The 25,971-nt window shown below is 49.7% G+C and overlaps 1 protein-coding gene across 1 annotated transcript; it reads right to left on the minus strand.

Moving 5' to 3' along the window:
• Positions 1 to 621: 621 nt before the first annotated feature.
• On the minus strand, positions 622 to 25,535 carry LOC110296540 (sodium/potassium-transporting ATPase subunit alpha-2). Its single transcript, XM_021165275.3, has 23 exons — positions 25,406 to 25,535; positions 21,033 to 21,137; positions 20,792 to 20,851; positions 18,669 to 18,872; positions 18,082 to 18,195; positions 17,731 to 17,865; positions 16,776 to 16,893; positions 14,715 to 14,983; positions 13,713 to 13,911; positions 13,480 to 13,589; positions 13,155 to 13,289; positions 12,242 to 12,431; positions 11,973 to 12,148; positions 8,172 to 8,308; positions 7,534 to 7,684; positions 7,266 to 7,434; positions 6,911 to 7,065; positions 6,456 to 6,579; positions 6,120 to 6,265; positions 5,842 to 5,972; positions 3,708 to 3,809; positions 3,505 to 3,596; positions 622 to 2,322 (listed from the first exon to the last, which is right to left on the minus strand). The coding sequence occupies exons 1-23, from the start codon at positions 25,415 to 25,417 to the stop codon at positions 2,294 to 2,296; spliced, it is 3,063 nt and encodes a 1,020-aa protein (XP_021020934.1). The 5' UTR covers positions 25,418 to 25,535; the 3' UTR covers positions 622 to 2,293.
• Positions 25,536 to 25,971: the final 436 nt, after the last annotated feature.

The following is a 25,971-nucleotide window of genomic DNA, read 5'->3' on the forward strand; positions in this document are numbered from 1 at the left end:
ACCATGGTCTGTGGCAGGATTACTTCCCTGCCACTCAGGATATTTGCGCCTTCTTTCAGTTCCCTTGGCAAGCCAAGTCCTTCCATGCACACATCCAGTACCACAGACTGAGGGGAAGGCCAATATGAAGTATAGAAATCAACCATGGGAGCAGTTTCTCTTGTAATTTTTCATAAAGAAATGCAACTTTATTATTTTCAAGTATACATGTACTGCCTCAAACTAATGTCTCCCAGAAGGTCGCCAGTAAGGACCTTGTAGATGTTCCTTTAACAGATAGATCAGGGCTGAGAATTATTAGCCAATGAACTTGCTGATGCTAGAGGGAGATTTCTAAAGTGCTCGAGAAGCATACTCTAAGACTAAATATACCGCTCCTAGCAATATCGTTTATGCTCTTCATTTACCGACCAGATGACTTTATTGATTGTGCGGAAGGTAAACTTTTGTTCAAAGTCAATGATCTCAAATTAATTAGGCCCAAATAAATATGGTGTCCCATTTAGACTTCCAACTGAAGGCCACACATGACTGAAAAAGTTCAAGGTATTTATGGGTAAAGCAAAACTCCACTGTGGTGAGACAGTAGCCCTTGGGAGGCCCTTGGCCCTGGCCTAATGCTTGTCTTTTTTTTTTAAATTTATTTACTTTATTTATTATGAGTACATTGTAGCTGTCTTCAGACACACCAGAAGAGTGTGTGGATCCTATTATAGATGGTTGCGAGCCACCATGTGGTTGCTGGGAATTGAACTCAGGACCTCTGGAAGAGCAGTCAACTGATGAGCCATCTTTTCAGCTCCCTAATTCTTGTCTTGACCTTCATATTCCCACCTCAAGCCTTCCAGTTTCCTTGCTGTTTCTCAGTTGCTTGGCTCATTCATCTAGGTACATCTATGCTATGGTTTCTAGGCGAGGCTTAGGGAATGGGCGGCTGTCTGAAGAGCAAAACTGTTAGGTGAGAAGGGAATAAGGAAAGGAAACTCTCTTCCATGGGAACCTGAAGCCAGCTTCCTGTCTCAAGGAAAGTGGGCACTTCCCTGGGTACAGTGGCCGTGCCATCTGAGAGGTCAAAGGCGTAGGTCTCTTAAGAATTTCTCTCGTGTCTAAAGTGTCTGACAGTGTCATGAACTACGCTGATTCTGCATGCTCCGGAAAGCCGGGGATGTCCTGGAAACTTTTCTACACTGATTCCTGCCGATGGCCAAGAGAGCCTTTTCCAGGACTAACTAGGCAGTACCGGAAATGACGTGGGTTCAGCAGATGTGCGGGAAGCAGAAGGGATTGAGAGAGCACAGGGAGAAGTGGCAGCTAACGGGGCTCTCAGAACAGCGTGAGGCCGCAGAGAACTTATTGTTCTAAAAAAGGGGGGGGAGGTGTTCCCAAGAGTGTGGGGTTGAGATAGCTGGACCTTCTGTGACACCTAAGCCTTATGGATGAGAGGACCATTACCCAAGGATCAGTGGGTCACGGGTGGCACACTACCCCCCCTGGGCTTGCCCTTACTGCTACTCTAATGAGATGGGAATTTGGTTTGCTGGTGTGCTAGTCTCTAAAGGCAGGACACAGAGCCAGAGCCTACCCCACCTACCCGGAGGCTGAAGATGACAAACCTGTGGTCTTTCTTTCTTTCTTTCTTTCTTTCTTTCTTTCTTTCTTTCTTTCTTTCTTTCTTTCTTTCTTTCCTTCTTTTCTTCTTTCCTTCTTTCCTTTCTCTCCTTCAGCCAGCACACCCCAACCTCTCCTTGCCAGCCCAGCTCCCCTCTGGTTCCTGACCAGCCTTGGCTGGGAGACAGACCTAATCTCTCCACCTGGCTTCCTTTTTTGGCCCTAGGCTCACAGAAGGAGAATTTTGTGTTCTCAAGGTGTGAGGGGAAGGAACAGGGTAGGAAGGGAAGGGAGGCGAGAATGGGAAGAGGAATGAAGCCAAGGGTCACTGACACTTGGTGACCCGAGAGGCTTTCCTCTTGGGTTAGCTGGGATTAACCTTTGGGTGTTGATCTGTTTGAATAATACAGGTGAAGGTGAAGGGCTGGGGTGACCCCTAGTTGTTCGGAAAATGTAGCAGAGTGGGATGGGAAGGATCTGAAGAGGTGATCTGTCCCAGGGTTCACAGCGGGACCTGTGGAGCAGCTGGAGCAGTCTCCTCAAGTTTATTTACCCAAGGCTACCATCTTAGTTCCCTCAGGTGCCTCCTTCTGACTCCCCAGTCCCTCCCTTCACCACAACCCTCAGCAACCCCTCCGGAGCACCCCATCTCCCCCTGCCCCTCGTTCTTCCTTTGCCGCTGAGCTCAGTAGTACGTCTCCTTCTCCACCCAGCCTGTTGGAGAGATAGGATAAAGGTTGAAGCAGGAGCATCAAAGGAGGCAAAAGATCAACCCTGCCCAGGGCATGAATAGTTTAGGGTTGACCAGGGCTTGAATAGCTGAGTTTAGAGAGGAGAAGTAGCCAGGGGAGTAGGCTAGAGGGAAAGGACAGCCCTGGGCCTGCTGGGTGGGCTGGATGCTCTTAACTGGGAGGGAGGGGACAAGTCTGTCTTCAGGGGAGACTTGTATTTCATGTGGTAGATGCTGAAAATGCCTGCTGGGCTTCCCAGGTAGCAAGCATCTAAGGAGGCAGCTGTCCCGCTGGTGCTACAGAGACTGACGGTCTTAATGTTTGTTTCAGAAGTCAGATTTTAGATTCCATGTGAAAATGCCAAAGCTTTAGATATTGGGCCCATTAAAACACACACACACACACACACACACATACACACACACACACAAATATTGGGCCACTGTACACCAAACACTGTCCGTAGCCCACGTGTGGTTTGTAGGCCATCCATTTCAACCCAGCAAATGATCAAAGATGTGTCTAGGGAACACAAACCAGGTCTTGGTTGATGCCTGGGAATCGGGAGCCCTGTGTTCGGGTTTCCTTGTGATCCTAAACAGATACATCCACCTCTGTGCATCGTTTTTATCAGCAAGCGTGTAGAGGATTGGATGACCTTGAAGGGCCCTTCTAACCTGACCGTTCGAACCTGGAATTCTAGAGCAGTAGTTCTTAACCTGTGGGAAGTGACCTCTTTGGGGAGTCAAATGATCCTTTCACAGGTCAAAGCAAAACTCCACCGCTTGAAGTCAAGACAAGTACTAGGTCAGGCCCAAAGGCCTCCCAAGGTCTACTGTCTCAAAGGGGTGGCATGCCAGATATCCTGCATATCAGATATTTACATTACGGTTCATAACCGTAACAAAGTTACAGTTATGAAGTAGCAACGAAATAACTTTATGGTTGGGGTGGGGAGGGGGGATCACCAAAACATGGGGAACTGTATTAAAGGGTCACAGCACCAAGAATGTTGAGAACCACTGCTCTAGAGGAAAGTGGAGGCCTTAGAGAACCTTAAGGTAGATGGGATACAGGATATAGAGGAAAAGGGCCGGGGTGGGCATGCTCAGGGCTCCTGGGACCTTAGGTCAGACAGACCTCTCTGCAGAGCAGACATGCTTACCCCCGGGATACCGCCGTAAGATGAGCTTCCGAACTTCATCATAGATGAAGATGAGGAGACTGTAGGGAAAGGCACAGAACCACCACGTGACCCTGGAAGCAACAGGGGGAAGTGTCAGGAGCTTCAGAGGCTGGAACAGTGCCACAAAGGTAGAATTAAAGTCCATCTTGCTCCCTCTCCATCAGCCCTAGAGAGACGCTCACTTGAGTGGGTACATCCGGAGGGCAACCCCCATGCCCGGGCAGTAAGACAGAAAGGCAGCCAAAGCCGTCTCTTCTAGCAGCCCAAAAATCAGGATCTTGTTCCTAGAAAGACAAAGGAAAGAAGGCAGGTAGCTTTGTGGGAGGATAGCGGGAGGGGGAACTCCAGGGACACCCCTGGGGACAGAAGGGAAAGGAGCCGGAAGGAATGTGAGGAAGTCCTTCATCCAAGTCCCTTTCAAACACCCTCTCATGTTTTATGTAACCAAAGGAAACAAATGTTTTCTTCTGCTTGTTCTGTTCACCTCTGAATACTGTCGTGTGTGTGTGTGTGTGTGTGTGTGTGCTCATTAAATAGTTATTTCTTATGTAACTCTGTGCCAGAGATGTTGTAGTCAACAGGGGCCTGTCCACAGGCAACATATGATATTGTTATTGTGCGCTAGGCCCGTGGGCTGGGAAGATGCTGTCTTCCCAACAAGATGTCTTTAAAAGCTCCTCTGAACCGAGCCCTCTTTCTCGGCGTCTCCTCCTTCGACCTGGGTGGTTGCTTATTACAGACCTTGAACGAAGAGGATGCTTGTGAGATACTGATCCCAGCCAAGGCTTGCTCCTGTGATAGCACACAGGAAATGGTTAACCTCTGTTGTCTGCATCAGAATTTAAAAGTAGTACCGAGCAAAGTGCTGAGGGCAGTTCCTAGAGTCAGATCTGTCAAGTATGGCTGGCTTCTCCATTGCCTGACTTTGGGTGACTGATGAGAGCTTAATTTCTTGGAGCTGTGTGCTTGCTCTCTACGTATAATAAGGAGAAAAGAAGACAAGTTTCCTTCAGTTACAGACCGCATGAGGCGAAGGCTGGAGAGGACACAGGGATGTCTCAGTGTTCCTTTTCCACACAGCCCATATTTTAATTGATTTTTGTCTCCCAATTTATACTTGTTAGTGATGAATGTATTAAAATTTATTATAAATATTCATGGGTCCCAAGAAGAACTGGATTAATATGCTGTCACTGTCTCCTTGGGGCTTATCTAAGGATGACCCACTAGAAAACCTGGCAGATTCTTGCAAGTAAGAGCCTGGTTTCATATCTCTTTTTGAAATGTTGCTGACAGTATCTCTGAGGACTACTAACGGTCTAGAGGCCTAGGCACTCTGAGGCTGTCTCTGGCAAGGTGGTTTGTGGGTATCAATGCTTCTTCCTGTGCTTAGCTTAGCTTCCTGCTCATGTTGTATCGTTCTTATTTGCCTCTCTGTGGACTGACTGAATCAGTTTGGCTCTGTCTCTACTTCCTGTGTCACCCACATACTTCCTTATAAGTGTCTTGTACAGGTCTGTGCCTAATTTCTTAGATTCCCTGGGACAAAACTCATTTGGGGAATTGTGACCTTTGTTTATGGTAGGGGAAAAAAGAGCCTGGCTCTTTCAGTACTCAGTCCCTATCTGTGTTAAAATCACATGTGGATGAGGTGACAGATGTACGCATGACAGGTGAGATACTACAATATGGGGTGAAGAGACCAACCCAGACAACCATGAGCAGCTGCGCAGCCTAGCTATTCAACCTCATGGAACTTCTTGCCCACACAGTGTCCAATGATACCCACCCGGAGGAGCCGTTTTAAGATTAGAGTGAGACACTTGATTCCCTGGGAGGCATATGGTGCCACACTGTAGGAAGGCCTGAATGTGCCCCTAGGCAGATGCAGCACACAAGATCAATGCTATAAACCCAGCTACCTGCCAAGTGTTGGTATGGAGTACAGGAGACCTGACCCAGGATTTAGAACTGGGGAAAGGATGCCATTTAACTAGGGAATGGAAGAGGAAGGAAGGAGGAGGAAGAAAGGTGAGAAGAAAACATGGAAGATGAACATGAAGGGAGGAAACGATAACAAAGTAACTTTCAGAGCAATTTTACAACTCAGGAGAAAGAGTCTTGCTATTCCGTCCTCACTTTTGATCTGTTTCAAACACTGCCAAGGTTAAGTATGTTATTACAACCAGATAGTTCCTTAGCAAACCTGAGCCCCGGGAGCTAAGGTGAGCTGGTGTTGGAATCCTGGCCTATGTGGGTTGGTGACTATGTACAGAGGCCTCTGCCTGGTAGGGACCGGTAGTGGTAGGTGCTCACTTCATGCCCTGCTGGAACACTGAGTTGCGACGGGTCTTGCAGATGATGAGGTCAGCCCACTGCACAACCACGATGCTGGCGAAGAAGGCCGTGTGGCATGTGAACTCCACCACCTTCCGCTGCTCGTAGGTCTGGGCAGAAGAGAGGAAGGGACACTTGTTAAACCTGGCACTTAGCCTATCATCAGCCTCTTGGCTGCTCCTAGCCAATTCCAACCAGGACCTCAGTCTCAGTCCCACCCCTTCTTGTATGAGGCACACATCCACAGACCCACTCACCCACTCTTGTCCATAGCTGTCTTCCAGGTCGTTGGTAGTCCGATCATCCCAGTCCAGGCGGATCCCTAGCAGCCGCGATGGTAGAAACCCATTCTCTGCCAGTATCACAAAGTAGGTGAAGAAGCCACCCAAAGCCTGGATCATGCCTGAAAGCAGTTATAAGCAAAAGGTGGGACTTGAGTAGAGAAAGGGGAGGGAAAGGGCCATCCCTTGGAGACAGAGATGGAAGTCTCTGGCTCTCTGGCAGCTGGACTCTTTCCTGAACCGTCACTCATCTCTCTCGGGAACTAGAAGCAACCTTTAGGGGATACCCTCCCAAGCCCTGGCTGGGCGCACCAATCTGTCCGTAAGCCATGCTGATAAGCCTCTCGTTCACCAGCTTGTCTGTCTGGGAGTTTCGTGGCTGCCTCTTCATGATGTCACTCTCAGCTGCTTCGTATGCTAATGAGATCGCAGGAACCTGTACACACAGGACACAGGGAGGAGAAGGTATCTGAAGAGGTCTGTGAAACTGCTCAGTGAAGCATCAACAGAATTCAGCACATTGGTATATAAGCTCCTGTTATCACTAGGGACATAGCTTAAGGGTGGAGTGTTTGCCTAACACGAGTGAGTTTTGGGTTCAATCCCCAGTACTAGAGTGTGGTGGAGGGAGAATTCCTATATTCCTCCGGGCTTGTGCTGATCTGCTGTCTACTGGTGAGGATCTAGTCAGATGCCTGGGTGCAGCTCACCCCACCCCTATTCCGTGGGACTGCCTAGTCTGGCTCGACTCTGCCCTCTGGCCTCACCATATCTGTCCCCAGGTCGATGCAGAGGATGGTCACAGTGCCCAGTGGAAGGGGGATGTTGGCAATGATGAACAGCAGGAAGGGGGTGATCTCAGGGATGTTGCTGGTCAGGGTGTACGCGATGGACTTCTTCAAGTTGTCAAAGATCAGGCGGCCTGTGGAGAGGTTCTGAGGGCATCAGGGAGATCCGAGGAACCCTCCCCACCCTAGCCCCTGAGCTGTGGCCGGCTGCTTATTTTTCTAAGAGGAAGGTTTAAAGCTGTAGCATCGTGGAATCTTAGAGTGAAAGTCAGAGGAAAGAGAAGGTCTGCCTTCAGACATCCTGGATGTCATGTAGCCCACACAGCCTCCTCACCCTCCTCCACGCCTGTCACAATGGAGGCAAAGTTGTCGTCGAGAAGGATCATGTCAGCCGCCTGCTTAGAGACATCGGAGCCGGAGATGCCCATGGCAATGCCGATGTCAGCCTTCTTCAGCGCAGGGGAGTCGTTCACCCCGTCACCAGTCACTGCCACAATGGCTCCCTGGGATGGGGGAAGGACACCAAAGGTGCTTGAGAAGCGAGTCCTTGCCCTTCTGGCTCCTGACTTGGCCCTGTCTCTGCCTCTCACTGTCTTGCTCACCTGCCTCTGACACCCCTCCACAATGATAAGCTTCTGCTGAGGGGAGGTCCGGGCAAAGACAATCTCCGTGTGGTCCCTGAGGATCTCATCCAGCTGCTCTGACGTCATGTCCTTCAGGTCTGAGCCGTGCACTACACACGCCTTGGCTTCTCTGGAGGGTAGGGGCAGAGACAGCATCTATGCTCATGCAGGTCCTGCTGCCCTTCCCCGCCCACCCCACCCACTGTGTGCCTTAGTTCCTCTGGGAGGTGGGACTCTACTATTGCTTCTGTGCTCTCTTTTGTGAAGCCGAGTCCTGCTATTTCTCTCAGAGGAGACATAACATCCTTCCCATGCAAGCAGAAGTACCATTTGCTAGGCAGATTCTATCCCTATAGCAACTGCAGTGTGGACAGCATCTGAATTTCATAACTGAGAAAATGAAAGATCAGGGCTGCAAGATGTTTCCAAGGTGACACAGCTCATCGGTGGCACAGCCTGAACACAAGCTTGTCTGAGGGACCAGCCATTGGGCTGTCAAAGGAAAAACTTTAGTCTAAGGATCCCAGGTATGCTGTCCAGATATTCCCAAGGGACACTCAGGGCCTCTCTGGGAGATGATGTGTTGGCCAGCAATGTGATCTTTGTAATGGCCTCACCTGGGATTGACTTGACTCACAGGAATGTTGAGCCTGGCTGCAATGTCTTCCACAGTCTCATTACCCTCTGATATAATGCCCACACCTTTGGCAATGGCCTTAGCTGTGATAGGGTGATCCCCGGTCACCATGATCACCTGACAGGAAGGAGAAGGCAGAAAGAAAAAGCAGTGTTGGTTTCCCCTCCCCATTCCTTTCCCTAGATTATGTAAGGTTAAACTACTAGGTGTGTGTGTGTGTGTGTGTGTGTGTGTGTGTGTGTGTGTGGCAGTAAGGGCAAGAGAACAAACAAACTGGGTTCAGGCTTTAGAGGGGGCATGATTAAATAGCCAAAAAACATCTATAGCAGATTAACAGGTTGATGAGGGTCCGTTGGCAGAGGAGGAGAGTCTGTGTTCTTCCCCAGTCCAGTCTTTCTGTCTGTCTGTCAATATCTTACTTGCTTGCTCTCTCCCTCCTCTCTCTCTCTTCCTCCCTGCCTCCTTCCTCCCTGCCCTCTAATCTCTCTAGGACAAGGTCTTGAGGTATGCAGTCCAAGCCAGCCTCAGACTTCCAGGATCCTTTTGCCTGTGTCTGTCAAGTGCTGGGACTATGTGTGTACTTTATCATGGCTGAGTTGTCTGGGAGATTGCTTTAGGAGTTTGGATATGTGGAAATGGGAGAGTCAAAGCTGAACAGCTTCCTCTTTCCTCTTCCTTCTATTATTTTATGTGTATAGGTGTTTTGTCTGTCGGTCTGTCTGTCTGTCTGTGTACTACACATGTGCCTGATGCCCTTGGAAGCCAGAAGAGGGCCAACCCTGAGTTGCCTTGTGGGTCCTCTGAAAGAGCTGTGGGTGAACGCTCTTCATGGCTAAGCCATCTCGCCAGCCTTTAGCAGCTCCCCTGAATACAGTTAAGAAGACCAAAGTTTAGTGAGCACTCGCAGCTTCTTCAGGGTTCCAGGAACCCAGAACAAAGGTTTGGTTTCCCAAGTATCTCCAGTGGCCACTGCAGCAGGGCTAAGGTGGAGACACTGTTCATCTGCTGACAGGTTTGTCTGCTTCCAACTGTCCTGCATAGTACGGGGAGGCGGGGGGGGGCGCGGGGGGGGGGGAGGCTAGGCTTGCCTTCGCCAGGATAATTAATGTTTTTTACTGTTGCACAATACATGGAGTGGGATGAGAAGGGCGTATGCCTAGAGAGAGGCTATTATCAGCATAAAGCTAGAAAGGACAGATTTGCATATGTGGGCTTGGAGAAGAAGTCCCACAGATCTGAAGCAAGACACACCTCTTCAGGCCCCACTGCCTTCTCTCCTGCTCCTATTACCAACCTGAACCTACCCCCAAAGTTCCTTCCTACTGAAAAACAAGAGTCTCATCAAACCTTGCTGTCTTGACTCTCTAATGTATGGAAACCCTTCACTCACTTGGTTTCTGCACCTCCTTCGTCTCTGCCCCACTTGTACCCTTACTCCACTGCATGCTTGTTCAAGCTTCCTCGGGGTGGCAGAATGGAGCAAGTCCTGGCTTTGGATGGGACCATTTACCAGCTGTTGGAACTTAGACAAGTCCTTTTTCTGTTTCAGAACAGTGGGGCTGGGGGTGGGGGTGGGGGGGAATCCACACCATCCCAGGCTGGCTTTATGTAGACAAGAAATGTTAGCTATGTCCTACCATCCGTCTTCCTCTCTTCCCTTTCTCCCCTTCCTCAGAGATGTTGGTGAACCTAGGGTCTCCTTCTGTACTTTTTCCTTGACTCCTGTTTGCTTTCTGAACGGTGTCATAAAATGCTCTAATAAACCTTTAGTTTATACTCATGTGCTAATGAGATATTTAAATCTCCAGTCCTGACCTTGAACTCTATACTCCAACTGTCTCTAGATGTTCATCCACCCAGCCCCTTATAAATGCTTCAAACTTATGGTCCAGGCTGAGATCCTATCAGTCCTCCCAGCACCCTGCAGCTCCTCTCCCTCTCTTAGATACCATCTGTTCTGACCATTCTGTCCTGTTCTCTCCCATATCTTTGTACCCCACGCCCAGCTTGCTCACCGAGTTCTCAAACTGCTTCTCAAATGCAACTATGTGTCTCCGTTCCCTGTGTTGCTGTCCCATTGAGATCCTCGTCCTGGCCTGGGCTATTGTGCACCTTTAATCTGTTTGAATCTGTCTCTTTGGTTCCCTGACTTCAGCTCTTGTCCACATCTAGTCCATCCTCCATTAGGTAGCCTTAAAGCTTTCTTTGTGACATCTGTGGCCTTCCATGGCACACAAGTCTGGCATTTAAAGGAAATCCTTCCAACTGGCCCTGACCCAATGTCTCAGTCCTAGTTCCCAGTAGTCCCCCATCTCTCCTCTGCTGACCCTCACATCTCCTGATACTATAGGCACATCTGGGTACGGACTGTTCTTGCTATGGCTCCCCTTCCTTTAGAGCCTACTGAATCCTCATCAGCCTTTAAGGCCCAGGTCAAATATCATCCCCTCTGCTAAACCCTGTCTAGTTCTCTGAGGTGGAATTAACAGTTCCCCGCTGGTTTTCCACAGAGCCCTTGCCCAGCCGCTGTGCCATTTCTCATCATGCCGAGAGGCACCTGACTGGGCAGAAGGACCATGACTCCCAGACAAGCCAACTGGGCTTCCCATTCCCAGCTGGCCTCTTACAACATTTCTATTTTGGGGAAGCTATTTACCTACTCTGAGTTTCCCTGTGTTTGTTTTTCAGTGGGGGTTAATAATGCCTATTTTCCATACTGAGTTCTTATTGTGGTTAAAACACACACACACACACATAGCACCTAGTCTTCTGGTGTGATGGTTAAGAAACAGACTGCCTGGTTTCAAATTCTGACCTAGCAACTTACTAGCTCTGTGGTCTTGGCCTTGCTACTCGGTGCCTCAGTTTCTCTGTCTATGTAACAGGGAGATGCTGGCACTGACTCAGAAGGCAGCCATGCACAGTGTTTAGAGTAGTGTCTGATGAGTATGAAAAATTAAAATAACTTATTAGGGCATCTGACCAATAGGTCCTCAGTGACCCCCAACTCTTGTGACTGTTCTGTGATGTGTTTAGAAGCATCTTCCCCTCTACCCGCCAATCCAGAGAGATCTTGAGGTGGAGCTCAGTTTCTACACATCTTTGTATCCTCAGTGGGATACAAAGACGTGGCTTTCAGGGGACAGGCTGAGTTGCTTTGTTTTTTAAAAAATCGTGACAGTGATGGCACCAGAATTGGTGACTGGAAAAAGAAGATGTCGGGGACCAAGTGCCCGATGCATTCTGATAAGCAATAAATATTTTCTGGATGAAGAACAAACCAAACAAATAAAAGAGAGAAGTCAGTGAGAAATGACCAGCCGCACTTGGACAAGAATTCAGTGGGGGGGGGGGGTAGGGGAGAGGATCGTGAATGAGAGAGGAGAATATGGAGTCATAAGAGGAGCCCATTGGGGTAGTCAAGAGCTTACTAGTCCTTTTCCAAATGGATAGACTGAGCATCAGTGGGACAGTCAAATAACTAGGTCTCCATGCCAGGAGTGCCGACTGGTGCTTCGAATGAGACTGAGATGGGAAGGAGGCACGGCACACGCAGACGGGGCAGTGAGCTGGGCTAGAGGATAGGCCTAAGCGAAAGGCAGAATTGAGCGATCTTATCAGGCATGCGCCTTTCCCTACGGATGGATAACTCCTCTGGGTCAGTGGGAAGGAGGCCAACAGGAGCCTGCGTCACCTCAGGACAGCAGCTGCTGCAGTCCCCTGACCTCTGGCACCAGGCATACAAGGATACGGGTGGGGTGGGTAGGAAGGAGGCCAGTACCTTGATGCCCGCGCTTCGGCACTTGCCCACGGCATCCGGCACGGCTGCTCTGGGGGGATCAATCATAGACATGAGCCCCACAAAACAGAGCTTCTCTGTGGGAAAGTTCAGCTCATCTGTGTCAAATTTGAAGCCCCGAGGAAACTTTCCAGAAGGCAGGTTCAGCTGACAGAAGCCTGAGGAGGAGTAAGCGGGAGGAGTAAGAGCGGAAGAGTAGACACTACCAAGGCCCCGCCTTCTCAGCCTTGCTCCTCTTTCTGCCTCCTCACCCAGCACTCGTTCCCCAAGTCCTCCCAGCTCCATGTAGGCGTTTTGAAAGGCATCTTGCATCTCCTTGTCAAGAGGGATCTCCTTGCCCTGTACCAAGATGGTGGAGCATCGGTCCAGGATGCGCTCTGGGGCGCCTTTCATCACCAGCACATGACTCTGGGGACTGTCTTCCCTCTCGTGGATGGAGAGCTGGGAAGGGAAAGGCGGTTACAGAGGGAGCCATAGAATCTTGGTGGCTCTGTTGCTTAGCTCAGGGTCTGATAGCAGCTGTTTAGAAGGAAAACCTTCCTTAACAACGTAAATCTTATCCATCAAAGACTGTGAACAAGGAGAAACTATGTGTGGAGGGTGTTTGTTTATAATCCTGAGTCTTAAAACCCATGGAGTTCTATGGAGTCGCTTCCATAGAACAGTGACTTGTTCAACAAATAGGTATTAAGATCAGTCGGGATAGGTGTTGTGCTAGGTAGGGGTTGGACGGCTTTCATTAGCATCCCCTAGTCCTCAATGTCCTGGGGATTTTCCCTCCATGGTGCATGCAGAATAGACCTGAGGCTATTCTTGGCAGGAACAGGTATCTCAAGGCTGAGGGATACAGTATGGGAACTATGGAAGTGTGCGTTAGTTATTCGGACGGCAGTGTTGGAGGACCATTGCCAGAGGATGGGAGTCTCTCAGAAGAGGAGAGAATGGGATAAGCTGCGTGTGGTTAGGTTTGCCTGTTCGAGGGTGATGCAGCCAGGCCAGTTGTCCCGGGATTGACCTGGGAACACATGTTCCTCGGATGTAACCCATCCTTTCTTTCTGCTGAGTCTCTGTTGACTCACTTTCTTCTACTGAGTCTCTGTTCACCCACTCTCCCCATTCGTGTCCCTCTTTTTTTCTCTCTGTGTCCCCGCCATCCAGCCAGACCTGATATTTGTTGGTGGAGTTGAAGGGGATTTCTGCCACCTTAGGGTTCCTGTCCCTCATCTTCCTCACTGAGCCACAGGACAGCTCAATGCACTTGAGCAGAGCTGACTCAGAAGCATCCCCAGCTGTGTCCCGCTGCCAGAAGAAAAGAGAATTCAGTGTCACGGTGGGGGGGGGGGGGGAGGGAGGAGATGGAGGATGGAGGAGACAGAGCATCAGCTGAGGTCACCAAAGCAGCTACAGGGTGAGAGAGGGAAAGCTGGCTGCCTTCAAGGAGCCCCCCCCCCAATACATCTGTGTCTGCACTCACTGGCTGGCCCCCTACCTTAGACACGGAGATGTTCTCTTGTCCAGCCTTGAAGACAGCACGATTGCAGAGACCAGCAATCCGAGACAGGGCTGTCCATGTGGGGGACCGTTTGTCAAAAGTGGCCCCTGGGAAGAAAGGAGGGAGAAGATTGGCTCTCCCTTAGAGCATTTCATACCCCAGGCTCCCTCTTCTGCGTGGTCCCTCGGCAGGATCCATTTCCCGTCACCCTTTCCGGAGCACCCAATCACCAGACTGGTCTTCTGTGGTGTCAGCCTCATGGATCTGGTTGTCAAACCACATGTGAGCCACTGTCATGCGGTTCTGGGTGAGGGTGCCCGTCTTGTCTGAGCAGATGGTGGATGTGGAGCCCAGCGTCTCCACGGCCTCCAGGTTCTTCACCAGGCAGTTCTTGCGAGCCATGCGCTTGGCTGTCAGCGTCAGGCACACCTGGCAGACAGAGAGGAGAATTAAAAGGGCCAAGTCGAGAGTGACAGATGTCTATGATTCTTCCCCATTCGGAAGCTCTAATCCTTTTCTATTAATCCCACTCACAAAAGACTGGGTGGGACCTAGCAGGAAATAGCGACAGTTCAACTTTAGGCATCTTAAATAGGTTCTTAGGCCATATCTGTGGTAAATGCTCGGAAGAAAGTTGAAGATATCTGACTCCAGAGCAGGTACAAAGATGTGACAACCACCCACATGAAAGGGACAACAGAAATTGTGGACGAAAATGGGTTCCTCTGAGGGCAGCAAGGAGGAAAGTTGGGGCTGGGGCTTGACAGTCACTGAGCTGCTGTGAGGACAGGAGAACCAGGATAGTGACACATCACAGTGGCTGATGAAGGACAGGGGGATGGACAGAAATATTCATTTCAGCAGCAGCATTAAGGATGAGAGCTGAGAAATGTCAATGGATTTGCTAGTTAGTCACTGGTGACCTTTGAAAGAGTCTTTATAGCACACAAGACAGGATGAACCCCAGACTGAGTCGGGAGACAAGCACACAGATGGTGAGGAACACGGCCACAACAAGCCACCAAGGAGAAATTGAATGCTCAGATACAGCTCACCCCCCCCCCAAATTTTCAACTTCAAACTCCCAGGCATGCCCTGAACAATTTCTGCATATGGCATCTGCTATGTGACTGCAGGGACCTGAAGGGAAGAACATTGCTGGGAAGCAGTAAGCAACTGTCTGTGTCAAACAGGGAGAAGGCCCTGGTGGCGATTCAGCCTCTGCCACTCACAGTCACGGTGGCCAAAAGCCCTTCGGGCACATTGGCTACGATGATGCCGATGAGGAAGATGACTGCCTCCAGCCAGCTGTAGCCCAGGATGAGGGACAGAACGAAGAAGGAGACCCCCAGGAACACAGCCACCCCTGTGATCAGCTGGATGAAATGCTCGATCTCCATGGCTATGGGTGTCTGTCCCACCTCTAGGCCAGAGGCAAGAGTGGCTATGCGGCCCATCACTGTCCGGTCACCTGTGGCAATCACAATGCCCCTGGCAGTGCCTGCCATGAAGGAAAAAACAGAGGGTAAATTCCCTGGGCTTGCCAATGACTGACGTCTCATCATATTTTTTTTAATGCTTTAAAAAAATGATTTATTTATTTATTTTATGCATGAGCATACTGTCTCTGTCTTCAGACACACTAGAAGAGGGCGTCAGATCCTATTACAGATGGATGTGAGCCACTATGTGGTTGCTGGGAATTGAATTCAGGACCTCTGGAAGAGCAGTCAGTGCTCTTAACCACTGAGCCATCGCTTCAGCCCCCTCGTCATATTTTCTAAGGAGATAAAACCATCACAAAGTGCATAAGCTGAAGACTCAGATCCTAGAGGCCACTTTTAGTACACAGGGCTTCCCCTCCCTGCATAAACCACCAATCTTAGATTTAATACAATAGCAAATTATTTTCTTTTCCATTTGGGCCTGAGAAGACATCTGGCAAGTACTACAGACGTTCAAATTGAAGAGGTTCAATAAATGAAATAAAAATTGATCACGACATTTCAGCAAATCAATCTTACTCTAGATATTTTTCAAAAGCGTATGATAAGCTGGAGTAAATTACTTATTGGTTTTTGTTGGCTGGTTGGTTTAGTCTTACGATTTTCTTGAGCCAGCAAGATGGTTCAGTGTGTAAGGGCTCCTACCTGCCAATCCTGTTGACCTGAGTTGGGTTCCTAAAACCCACGTGGTGGACAGAAAACCAAGGTCTGCAGGTCCTCCACAAGTGCACTGTGGCATGAGTGTGCTCACTTACACACACACACGCACACACATTCACACAGACACAATTATGAAATATTTTTAATTAAAAAAACAAGATCTCAATGTAGAATAAAATAATCTTTTATTCTACATATTTATATCTATGTATTTATTCTATTTATTTATAATCTGTAAAATAAGATTGTGATTATCTAAAATATGTGACATTGCAGGGGTCTTTGGGAAAGAATGTGTGGTACTCTGGGCATTCATGTTGAAGTCAGCCAAATCTGGGTTCAAATGACATTAGAACTCCTACCTAGGAGTCAGTGGTTAAATGGACTAACTATGACTGTCATCTGTCACAAGGCAAGCATGCAACGAATATGACTTGCATTCTTTCCCTGACCTCGCTTCAGAGCTAGTCGATGCATAAGCAGTAAGCATACCTTATCTGACCTTTCAAATGCATTCAGTTGTGGGAACGCTATGGCAAATCAGAATCCCAATACATTAAACATTTAGGAAATTTAATGTGTAGTGATTTTTATTGTAATTCCAATTCTCTGAAGGAAGGAAACAAGCCCAAAGAACCAATGCATTGAGGAGAAGGAAAGTCATGGAGCAGGGATGCAGGGAGGTATTCGATATCACCTTGTGAGAGGTCTATGGTCCTTGCACACTGCTCTCTCCTACCATCTCTTGCCCCTGGTTGTCTTCCCAGAGTCAGTCCTGACTCAGCTCACTGCCTAGTCCAGAACTATCGCCTAGAAGACCTCACTTGACTTCCATACTCCTAACAGTTGGGGGAGGGGCATCCTGACTCTGAGTGTTTTGTGGAAGGCTTTCAGCCTGGGGATCAACAGAACTGAGAGCTTCCTGTAGAGAGGTGATTTCCAGCAGAGTCAGTCTGCCCTTGGCCAGTGCCCTTGGCCCTGTTCTCCAGAGATGACTACTACCGCAGTTCAGTTCCCTCAATGCCTTTTATATGCGGAGCTTTAGCCAAATAAGTACAGTTTCAGGAGTCAGCCCCTTCCCTGCACTGTGCTGGGGTGAGGAGCTTTCTTGGGAGGCTAGCGTCTCACCTTCCACGCAGTTGGTAGAGAAGAAACAGATATTGCGCGTCTCCAAGGGGTTCTCATGGGTGAACTCAGGGGAACGGGTCTGGGGCTCTGACTCCCCTGTTAGGGATGAGTTATCCACCTGAGGAGGAAGGGGAGCCGTCATTAAACTGGCAGCAGCAGCAGCAGCTCTGTGGGCACACAGCTGTCTCCTGAGCCAGATTCAACCCCCCTCAATCTTCATGACAGGAAGGACGAAATTACACTTGCCCTCATCACATATTTATGGCCTTACTCAGCTATCACCCTGGCTTTGGTTTGCATGACTGAGTCTTCCTGACTTTTTTATGTCTTTGGGTTATTTATGTAACTCACACGGCCTTTGTTTGTGCACCTGTAAAGTGGGAATGTTAGCAGGGTCATTGTGTTGCACAACTCCAGAGACACCACCAAGGCTGTCTATAAAAATGCTAACTCCCAGGGTTATCAGGCTGCGACAGATAATTACATCATCTTTTTTCCAGACACCCTCTCTAGGTAGGCAGGCTGGGTGGACCTTGAACTCTCTCCGTCTTCCTGCTTCCACCCTCCGCCTGTGGGGAGGTTAAGATTATAGGTGTGACCCACCACACCCAGCTTCTTCAACTTTCTTTCCTTAAACTTTAATTTAGTAGGCAGGGATCCCTGTAGCCCAGGCTGGCCTGGAATCTTTCAGAGTGAAATTAGATGGTGTATGTAAAGACTTCTATCATGGAAATAGTATTCAATATACAGTGGCTATAAAATGACTAGATCAAAGAAATCCCAGGGCACAGAGCATTCCTAACACATAGATCCGCAGAGGTAGCATGTAGCCATCATATGCTGGAAGGAGGTATACCAGGTACAGGGGAGACCTTAATGTTTGCATTTTTTTTTAACTTTTAAACTTTCATGTGGGCCTCTCTTAACTGTACAGATTCAACCGTGACCTCCTCACCTTGCAACCGTGGGAAGAGATGATCCGGAGGTCAGCAGGGACACGGTCTCCACCCTTCACTTCCACCAGGTCTCCCACTACCACCTCCTCTGCATTGATCTGCATCTTTTCTCCCTCTCGGATGACCAGAGCTTGCTGCAGAAAGGCCAAGAGCCCGTCGTGAGTTGTTCATTTCTACCTTTGCTCTCCAAGAAGAACCCCCTACACCATTAGCCGCGAAATGACGTGGAGAGCCCACAAGGTTTCTTTTCTGCCCATCTTCCTTCCACCTCAGACCACAAGACAGAAAGGGGCAGACCGTCTCAGAAACCTTATGCCCCGACTTGGATGCAGCTAGTCCCTGCCATCTACCTGAGGCACCATGTTCTTGAAGGAGTCCATGATCTTGGAGCTCTTGGCTTCCTGGTAGTAGGAGAAGCAGCCGGTGACAATAACTACAGCCGCTAGCACGATACCTAGATATAACTGGTAAGGAGAGAGAAAGAGAGTGTGAGGGACCTGTCATTTGTCACCTCCAGGGCTGGGTGACACCTGGGATGAGCACCCAGAGTCACTCTATGTGGGATCCCATCCTTCACCTGAACTCAATCTTGAGAATGGTACTGAGTAGTCGTTCTCCACAACCTCCCCCAGTCTCCTAACCCACACTCCTAGCATGGAAGGGGCAAAGAAGGGAGTCCCCATGGCTCTGGCTTTTCTAGGAGTGAAGACGCAGGGATAAAGACAGCTTATTAGTGGAAGGAGTATGGAGTATGTCTCACTGCCCACATGTGTTGGAGGGTGCGTCACAGGTATGTATAGAAGCCTCACTTCTCTTCAGTCTGAGGTCCTGACTGGGTCTGTGATCTTGTTCCCTGAGCCCTCCCATCACCTTATTTGAGGTTGTGAGTTGGAGGGCAGGGCTATAAGCAGGTCCAGGGGTCAGGTGCATGGCTCACATTATCGTTGGATGGTTCGTCCTCCATGGCAGCCAGGATGCCATAGGCTAAGAAGCAGAGGAGTGCCCCAATCCACAGCAGGATAGAGAAGCCCCCAAAAAGCTGACGACAGAACTTGACCCACTCAGGAGTTGTGGGGGGCGGAGTGAGGGCGTTGGGTCCATCTCTAGCCAGAATGTCCTGAGCTCGCTGATTGGTGAGGCCCTGGAGAGTGAGGAAAAGTGTGGGTGTGGCACAGGGAACAAACCCAACCCTTACCACATCTTTCAGGATCTTAGAGAATCATGTTCAGCTAGAGGGAGAAAATTCTCCTTTGCTTGGAAGGGGTGGGACCATCATGAGGGACCACACAGAGGAAATGGTGTCTATAATGAGACTTGGGTCTTGAAGGCTAATATGGACTCACTGTGGCTCCACCTGGGTTATTCTTGGGTTGAAAGATGTTTTTGTTGGGACAGCATGCATAAGCATGATTCCTTGTCCGGAAAAATTCCTTGTCTGACCACCCTCCGTTCTTCCTGCAGATCCTGCCTTTCTCCAGGGCTCCAGGGAAAACCCCACAGCTTTGACCTTGGGTGTCACGCAGTTTTGGCAATCACCTATTACTTTCCAAAGAAAGCCTAGCCAGGCTCACTTCTCTTTGATCTCACCAGCCAGGCTAGATCAAAGGCCTCTTTCTGGATCCAGGTAATCCCCCATGCTTGATCTAGAGTGGGGCTTACTATATTGCACTGGCCTTCTGTTTGTGTGGTTTTTGTTTTTGAAATTTTTGTTACTGCCTTTGAGTAGGAACCACTTGTTACTGATCTTTATGTCCTGTGTTCACCCACTTTATGTGTGAACCTTGAGCTCCAACTGCAAGCCCGGCACTGGGAAGGATGGAGAGATGGGCGAGATCAACAAAGTACCCACCCACAATCTAAAGAGGAAACCACAATAATAAATATACAATGATGCCAGAGAGTAGAAAGCTCGTCCTAGAAAATAAAGTAAGGTTAAAGAATGGGAGCTTAGCAGTTTAAGAAGAGACAGAAAGGAGTGGGTCAAGGATACCGACCACAACATTTTGTATCTTTCTTTTGAGACAGGGGATTGTTCTAGCTTGGAAGTTACTTTATAAGCCCAAGCTGGCCTTGGACTTGTGGCTAGCGTCAACAATGTTTTTATTTGTTTGAGCCAAGCTAGCAATAGTTTGTCTTCAGCTCTTGGGCTCAAGCATTCTCTCTGTTCTAGCCTCCTAAGTACCTAAGACTGCAGTTGACCACAGCAGCGCTTGGAGGATTTTTTTAAAACTAAGGATTGAATTTAGGGCATCACACAAGCTACACAGCACTCTAGCACTGAACTACATCCAAAGCCCTCTTCGATTTGATTTTGTGACAGGAACTCTACATTGTCCACCCCACTCTTGAACGTGCAATCTTTTCTGCCTTATTCCCCAAGTATCTGGGGCAATAGATGTGTGAAAGACCACCTAGCTTTGAGGAACAATTTAAAATATATTTTAATGGCGAGTTCAGCAATCAGCCTGTATTTGTTTATGTAATTCAACTCATCCGGGGACAGCTTCTGGCCATCCCAGGGAAGGGGCAATGGAGACACTTTGGGAAAGGAAGCTGAGTATGCTTGGAAGCACAGGGTTAAGTGGGGAGCATGGGCCCGGATACAGATCCAGCAAGTCAGTCTCCCTTTCTGAGTCTCCTTGCTTTAATAAACAGGATGACAATGCCTGACACAGCTATGGTGAGGATTAAAGAAATGTCTGCACTGCATCTTATTACAGAGCCACTGATGTAGCAGGAGCCGGCAAGTACTATAACAACAGGGATGAGTCACCTTGCTGGTCCATGCCTGTCGTCTCTGAAAGTGGCTGTGTGAGGAGGAGCACAGAGCCTTGCCAAGGTCTGGGTTCCAAGGAATTCTAGATACACAGGGAAAGAGGGAGAAGCAGGGGTCCAAAGTCTACTTCTGGCTTTGCCACCAACTAATCCCATGACCGACCATATGTATGTAAGTCTCTCATCTCTGGGCTGCTTCCCTCACTTGCAAGGAGCGTTGTGTTCTAGTTTTGGGGTTCTCACTCCTGAAGCTGCCTGCCTCTCTCACCTCATGGCTCCACTCACCTTAGACAGATCCACTTGGTATTTTCGGCCCAGCTCATCCAAGGACAGCTTGTGGTCATCCTGGGGAAGGGGAAATGGAGACACTTTGGGAAAGGAGGCTAGGCACACTTCGGGGCACTGGGTTAAGTGGGGAGCATGAGACTGGGTACCAAGCTCATCTGGGTGTTCATGGCTGCTGGCGTGTGAGTGCCCGAGCAGAGCTGCTGCTCCACAGCCCCCCTGAAAGCTCTGTGGTCCTTACCATGGCAACCTCCTTCTTCAGCTCATCGAGCTCCTTCTCTTTCTGTTTCTTCTTGCCTCCCCCATTCTCCGCAGTGGTGGCAGCAGGCGAGTACTCACGCCCTGCCTGAAAAAGGAAGGGATGGCTCAGATCATCAGGGAGACTGGATGGTGCCTGTTCACACCAGACACCAAGGATGTCCTGCCATTAGAATCAGGACACGTCTTGAAAAGGATCATCCTATATTATTGGAAGGGACTCTGGGGGTGGGCAGGGATTGCATTGATGGGTAGGGTACCCCGTAGGAATGTCTGCCTAATTTAGAGAGGAACACTGGATAGAGTAGAAGTCCCAGGAGGGAAGGGGAGAAGCAGACTCGATGGTAGAAATGGAATGGGTAGAGATGATGGGCTGAGAGAAGCTAGAAGGGATGGGTTCAAGTACGGCTATAAAATGGGAGCCCAGGGCATGCTGGGAACCCTCCCCAGCCTGCTTGGGCAGGTGTGCCTGGGACTGGACACAGGCAACTCATAGGACTTGAAACTCCAAAGCATAAATGAGTTCCCTTTGTCAAGAAATATATATGAGAGTAAATAGAGAACTGAAGCCATGGAAGTCAGGGTCAGTCTTGGGCCCTCTGTCCAGATCAGCGCCATGTTTTTTTAATAGTGATCTTTAGGGACCCCTGTCTGCCCTCCTCTTCAGGGCCACTGCAGGTTTTCAGGGCCACCTGGGAGCTTCTTTGGGGAGATGGTGAGGATTCTTCATTCAAATGGAGGCAGCCTTGGGGCAAGGGACTGGGGGGAGGGCTAGGAAGGACCTGGGGTTATTGATAGTGTGCAAAATGCTGTCAACTCCCTCCGTGTCTGTCTCTCCCTCCATGTCTCTCCACTTCCCTCAGGATACAGGGGGTAGCTGTTTATGCCTGGTTCCTCCTGCTCTTCTATGGACCCTCAAGGCTATGCTGAGCTTTCAGGAGTCGGTTTTTTTGATGCTGTGGTTATGATTTGTGTTTTCCATAAAGAACGAATGAATACCTGGTAGGCAGGCGCATCAGTGGAAGGGGAGGCTGCTTGCTTATTTTGTTTTTCAAGATTATGTATTTTTTTTGGGGGGGGGGCTTATTATGTATTTTAGTCAGGTGTTTTTTTTAAGCAGCATTTTGGCTGACCACAAAGGTGAGTGGAAAGGAGAGGAAGTTCTCGTGAATCTTCTACTCATAGACAGCCTCCCTCCTCATCAGCATCCCACATCGTTAGAGTGGTACATTGTTTCATCACTATCTCCCCATGGCCGGGGCTGACACTCTTGTAATGAGTGCATGTTCTACAGATCCGGGCAAATGCAGAGCAGTATCCTGCCATTCCACCAGCTTGTGGCTGTGGTCCTCTGAGTCCCGGGTACTGAGAAGAATGTATTTTCACCTATCGGAGTCAACCGTCTGGGGGATACGGCAGCTGCTGTGATCCTAAGGAATCGTAAGCTTAGCGCCTTGGATAATAGAATTCTGTCCAGTAAAATCAGAAGCAATGCTGGGCGTGGGAGGTACACTACAAGGTGGACACTTGTTTCAGGATGCAATGACCTAGAAGATGTGCTCTCAGACTGTTGCTCAGACACACTCCGTTTAGAAAAGGAAACTGACCCGTCATGCTTTCATCTGTATCTGAACTACCCACAAAAGCAATCTGGTTCTGAGCATCTGAAGGCCAAGCATCATGGGGAAACTGAGGCAGTCATCCAAAGAAGCTAAGAACAACTCAGAAATGTTTCTGCCTCTCCCTTCCCCGGGCGATGCAAGAGGCTTCATTAAGTCAGGTGAATTGAAGTGTTCTGTCATCTAGCATGCTTGGTGAGGCAGGGCTGAGTGGAGGATAGGAGGCCACAGTGGGATTGAATTCGAGAAAGCATCTGGACAGACGTCAGTGTGGCCCTTGGGGGCTTGAGGGGTGGGAGGCTTGGGCTAGAGGTCTGAGCAGCAGAGTCCAGGAAAATCTCTGCACATTTGATATCAAACAACAGACATGAAAATGAGAATCAAATGCCCACTTATGGAGCTGGGACTGGTGGTGTGCATATCTGTATGCCCATAATTTGGGAGGCGGAGGCAGGAAGATTGGAAGTTTGAGTCCAGCCTGGGCTACATAGCGAGATCCTGTCACAAACAAACAGATAGGTGGCTCTGAGAAATGCACTGGCTCTTAAGTGTTGGATTGTGGCTGAGCTAAATAACTCCATGTGGCGATTTCTCTTCCCAGCTCCCACCCTGCTCTCCCATAAGTGCAGAGCTTGGCTGCCCTTCCCCCTTCTTCTGTCCTGGCAAGGATCTCAGGCTCCATGGCCAGGAGCCTGAGGAGATTTGGGGCCAGTGGCTGCCCAGGGAAGAAAGAAAGAGGAAGTGGGGACCCCTCTCTCCCCCTCTGGTCTCCCCTCCCTCCCCTAACACAAGTCCCTCTCTTTGGTTCTTCAATGTTGTAGGAGAACAGAGAGTTCTTTTTTCAGAAAGCCAGAGACTGGGACAAAGTGGGGGTAGCTGGAAAGCAGCCAACGCTTCCCCCCACCCCCACCTCAGCCTCTGGAGGAGGCTTGGCTCCCTCCCACCAGTGTGATCCCTCCCCCCAGCTCCCACGCTGCCCTTCACAGCCACACAGGCGTGGACTGGAATGGAGGTGAAGCAGACCTCAGAGTTGAGTGTGGGGAGTGGGATTGTATTCTGCAGGGCTTTCCTTATAGGTAGGACTCTGAGCTCCCAGACTTAACCCAGCTTTTTCCGCTAAACAGACCAGACCAGCAAAGTCACGCGCAGCCACTAGGTTAGGGGTGCCACAGGTTATGGACCCAGCAAGGGTACTAGGGGAGAAGTTCTGAATGGGGAGGCCAAGGTCAAGTTACTTTCCAAGTCAAAAGAGCTCTATGAGGTGGGGCTACCTTACTCTGGGGTAGAGCAGAGTGGAGGGGTGTCTGCTCTTTCTTTCTACTTAGATGGAGGTTGGGCTTGCCTGACCTGGTTGGCCCTGGACTCTTAGAGGTTCTGCCCCTCAGCTGGATCTGCCCTTTCTATGGGGAGCAGGAACGATATTGCTGAAGGTCCCAGGACAGTGTGCCTTCTTTTAATCATGACTCTTCCTTGGGGAAACCCATTGCCCATGGATAGTTCCTAAGGGCGGGCTTACAGCCCTCACCTTACACTCACCACCCATCACCCTGTATGCCCAGAGGCCCTTCATTTGCAAATTCTCCTGCTGAAACATAGTGCAGGTTCACCCATGGAAGCCTGCAGCACTATCCTAGGAACACGCTATTGTAAGGCTGTGGACACGTGTACACACACACACACACACACACACACACAGATGCATGTATGCACACATGCGAGATGCTCTTCTATTTCCAGTTCCCACCCAAGCTCTGGATCCCTGGTATCCAGGATTCGAGTTTTTCCAGCTGTTCAGCTTAGTGCAATAACATGTCCTTGCCTGACTCCTCCTTGGATCCAGAAATTGGCGCACAGCACCCTGTGGCACTGTCTCCCTCACATTTTGCAATGGCCTTGTCAAGCCCTTTCCCTCTGTGCCCTCTTTTGCCACGATTCCACATGAGGAAAACTTCCAAGCACAGAATGGAAAGGGATTGGGTCCTTTTTCTTCATATGGGGATTTCATTCCCAAGAATTGGAAGCCTTGTCCTTGCTCGCCCAGATATGGCTGTTAATCTTTTCACTGGCAAATCCATTGCTTCAGAATGCCATAGGCAGGCGCAGTTCTCAGCAGCCTTTGGAAAGGTCCCCAAAGCCTATGGCCTGGAGCCCAGGACAGTGCTTATGGGGACATCCGGAGGGGTGCTGGGGTGAGGGCTGGGGATACATCTTTGCTCTCTCTGCCCCAGCTGACTCTGGCATGAAGAACTCTGAGAACTGGTGTAATCAACTGCTAGGTGGCTCTGGGGTTGCTCCATAACACCTTTCCAGCCCCAGGCTGGCCCCTGTACTCTTGGGCTAAGGACCTCAGAGCAATAGATATTTTCAGTGGGTAACAAGGACGGCAGAGAACTAACAGTGCCAAAGATCTCTTCAGCTGGGAAGCTAGGGATTGTGGAGCGAGAGGAGGGATTTGTGGAGTAAGGATGAGTGGGCAGAGAGCAGGGAGATCTAGAAGGGCACTTGGGTAGTTTCTTAGGCTAGTTGTGGGAGAGGCAGAGAGCAGGGTAGCTGCAGGACCTGCCAGTCCCTAGGCTCATGAGCTCCGTGGAACGAATCCACATGCATGTGCAGTCGGGAGACTAGTTCCAAGTTCAAACCATCCCACGCAGTCCGTCAGTGTCTCTCACCCTCTCTCCATGTCCCATTTCTACTCCACCCTCCAGAGAGTGGCCCCTGATCTCGGAGGAATACTCACCCCACGACCCATCTTGGGGCAGAGTGGCTGAGGGGACCTAGGCTGGAAAGGTCACCAGGAGGATCCCAAGACCACACCGCCTGTCTGGGGCAGCTGGAGACCCTGGCAGACAGACAGAGACAGTCTGAGCAACAGGGTAGCTTTAAATAGGTCCCTCTCCCCCTCACTCCCGCCTTCCCCTTCTGGGGAAAGAAACGTTTGTTGAAACTGGATCCCTGAGGACTCCTCCCCTCCCCTCCCGCCCCTTTAGCAACTGGCCCAGCTGATGGTCCTGTTTTGTCCCTGGTCTGTCCCCCTCAGCTCCTCTTAGCATTTCCCCATCCCATGGGCAGCTACAAACAAGAGAGAAGCAAGGGGAAAGGAATGGGGAGAGGGTAGCTGGAAAAAGGAGAGGTGGCCCCTCGAGAGCATCCAGCTCATGGTCCTGGGAATATTTCCTGCCTATATTTCCAGGTGGGGAAGCAAGGCTATAAGAATTCAGCAATCTTACTGGATAAGACAGAATCTCCCTGAGCTCACATCCAAGTTCCCAGAGAAAGCAACAGCCTGCTCCATCTGCTGTAAGA

This window comes from Mus caroli, unplaced genomic scaffold, assembly GCF_978045245.1.
Source record: "Mus caroli unplaced genomic scaffold, Mus_caroli_1 scaffold_1, whole genome shotgun sequence".
Lineage (NCBI taxonomy): Eukaryota > Metazoa > Chordata > Mammalia > Rodentia > Muridae > Mus > Mus caroli.

Excerpts from the sequence above, each read along its gene's own strand:
- LOC110296540 (XM_021165275.3), bottom strand. Across the intron at positions 7,685-8,171 it reads GTGAGTCAAGTCAATCCCAG|AGAAGCCAAGGCGTGTGTAG; the intron begins GTGAGGCCATTA and ends CCTACCCTCCAG. Across the intron at positions 2,323-3,504 it reads CTTACGGCGGTATCCCGGGG|GCTGGGTGGAGAAGGAGACG; the intron begins GTAAGCATGTCT and ends TCTCTCCAACAG.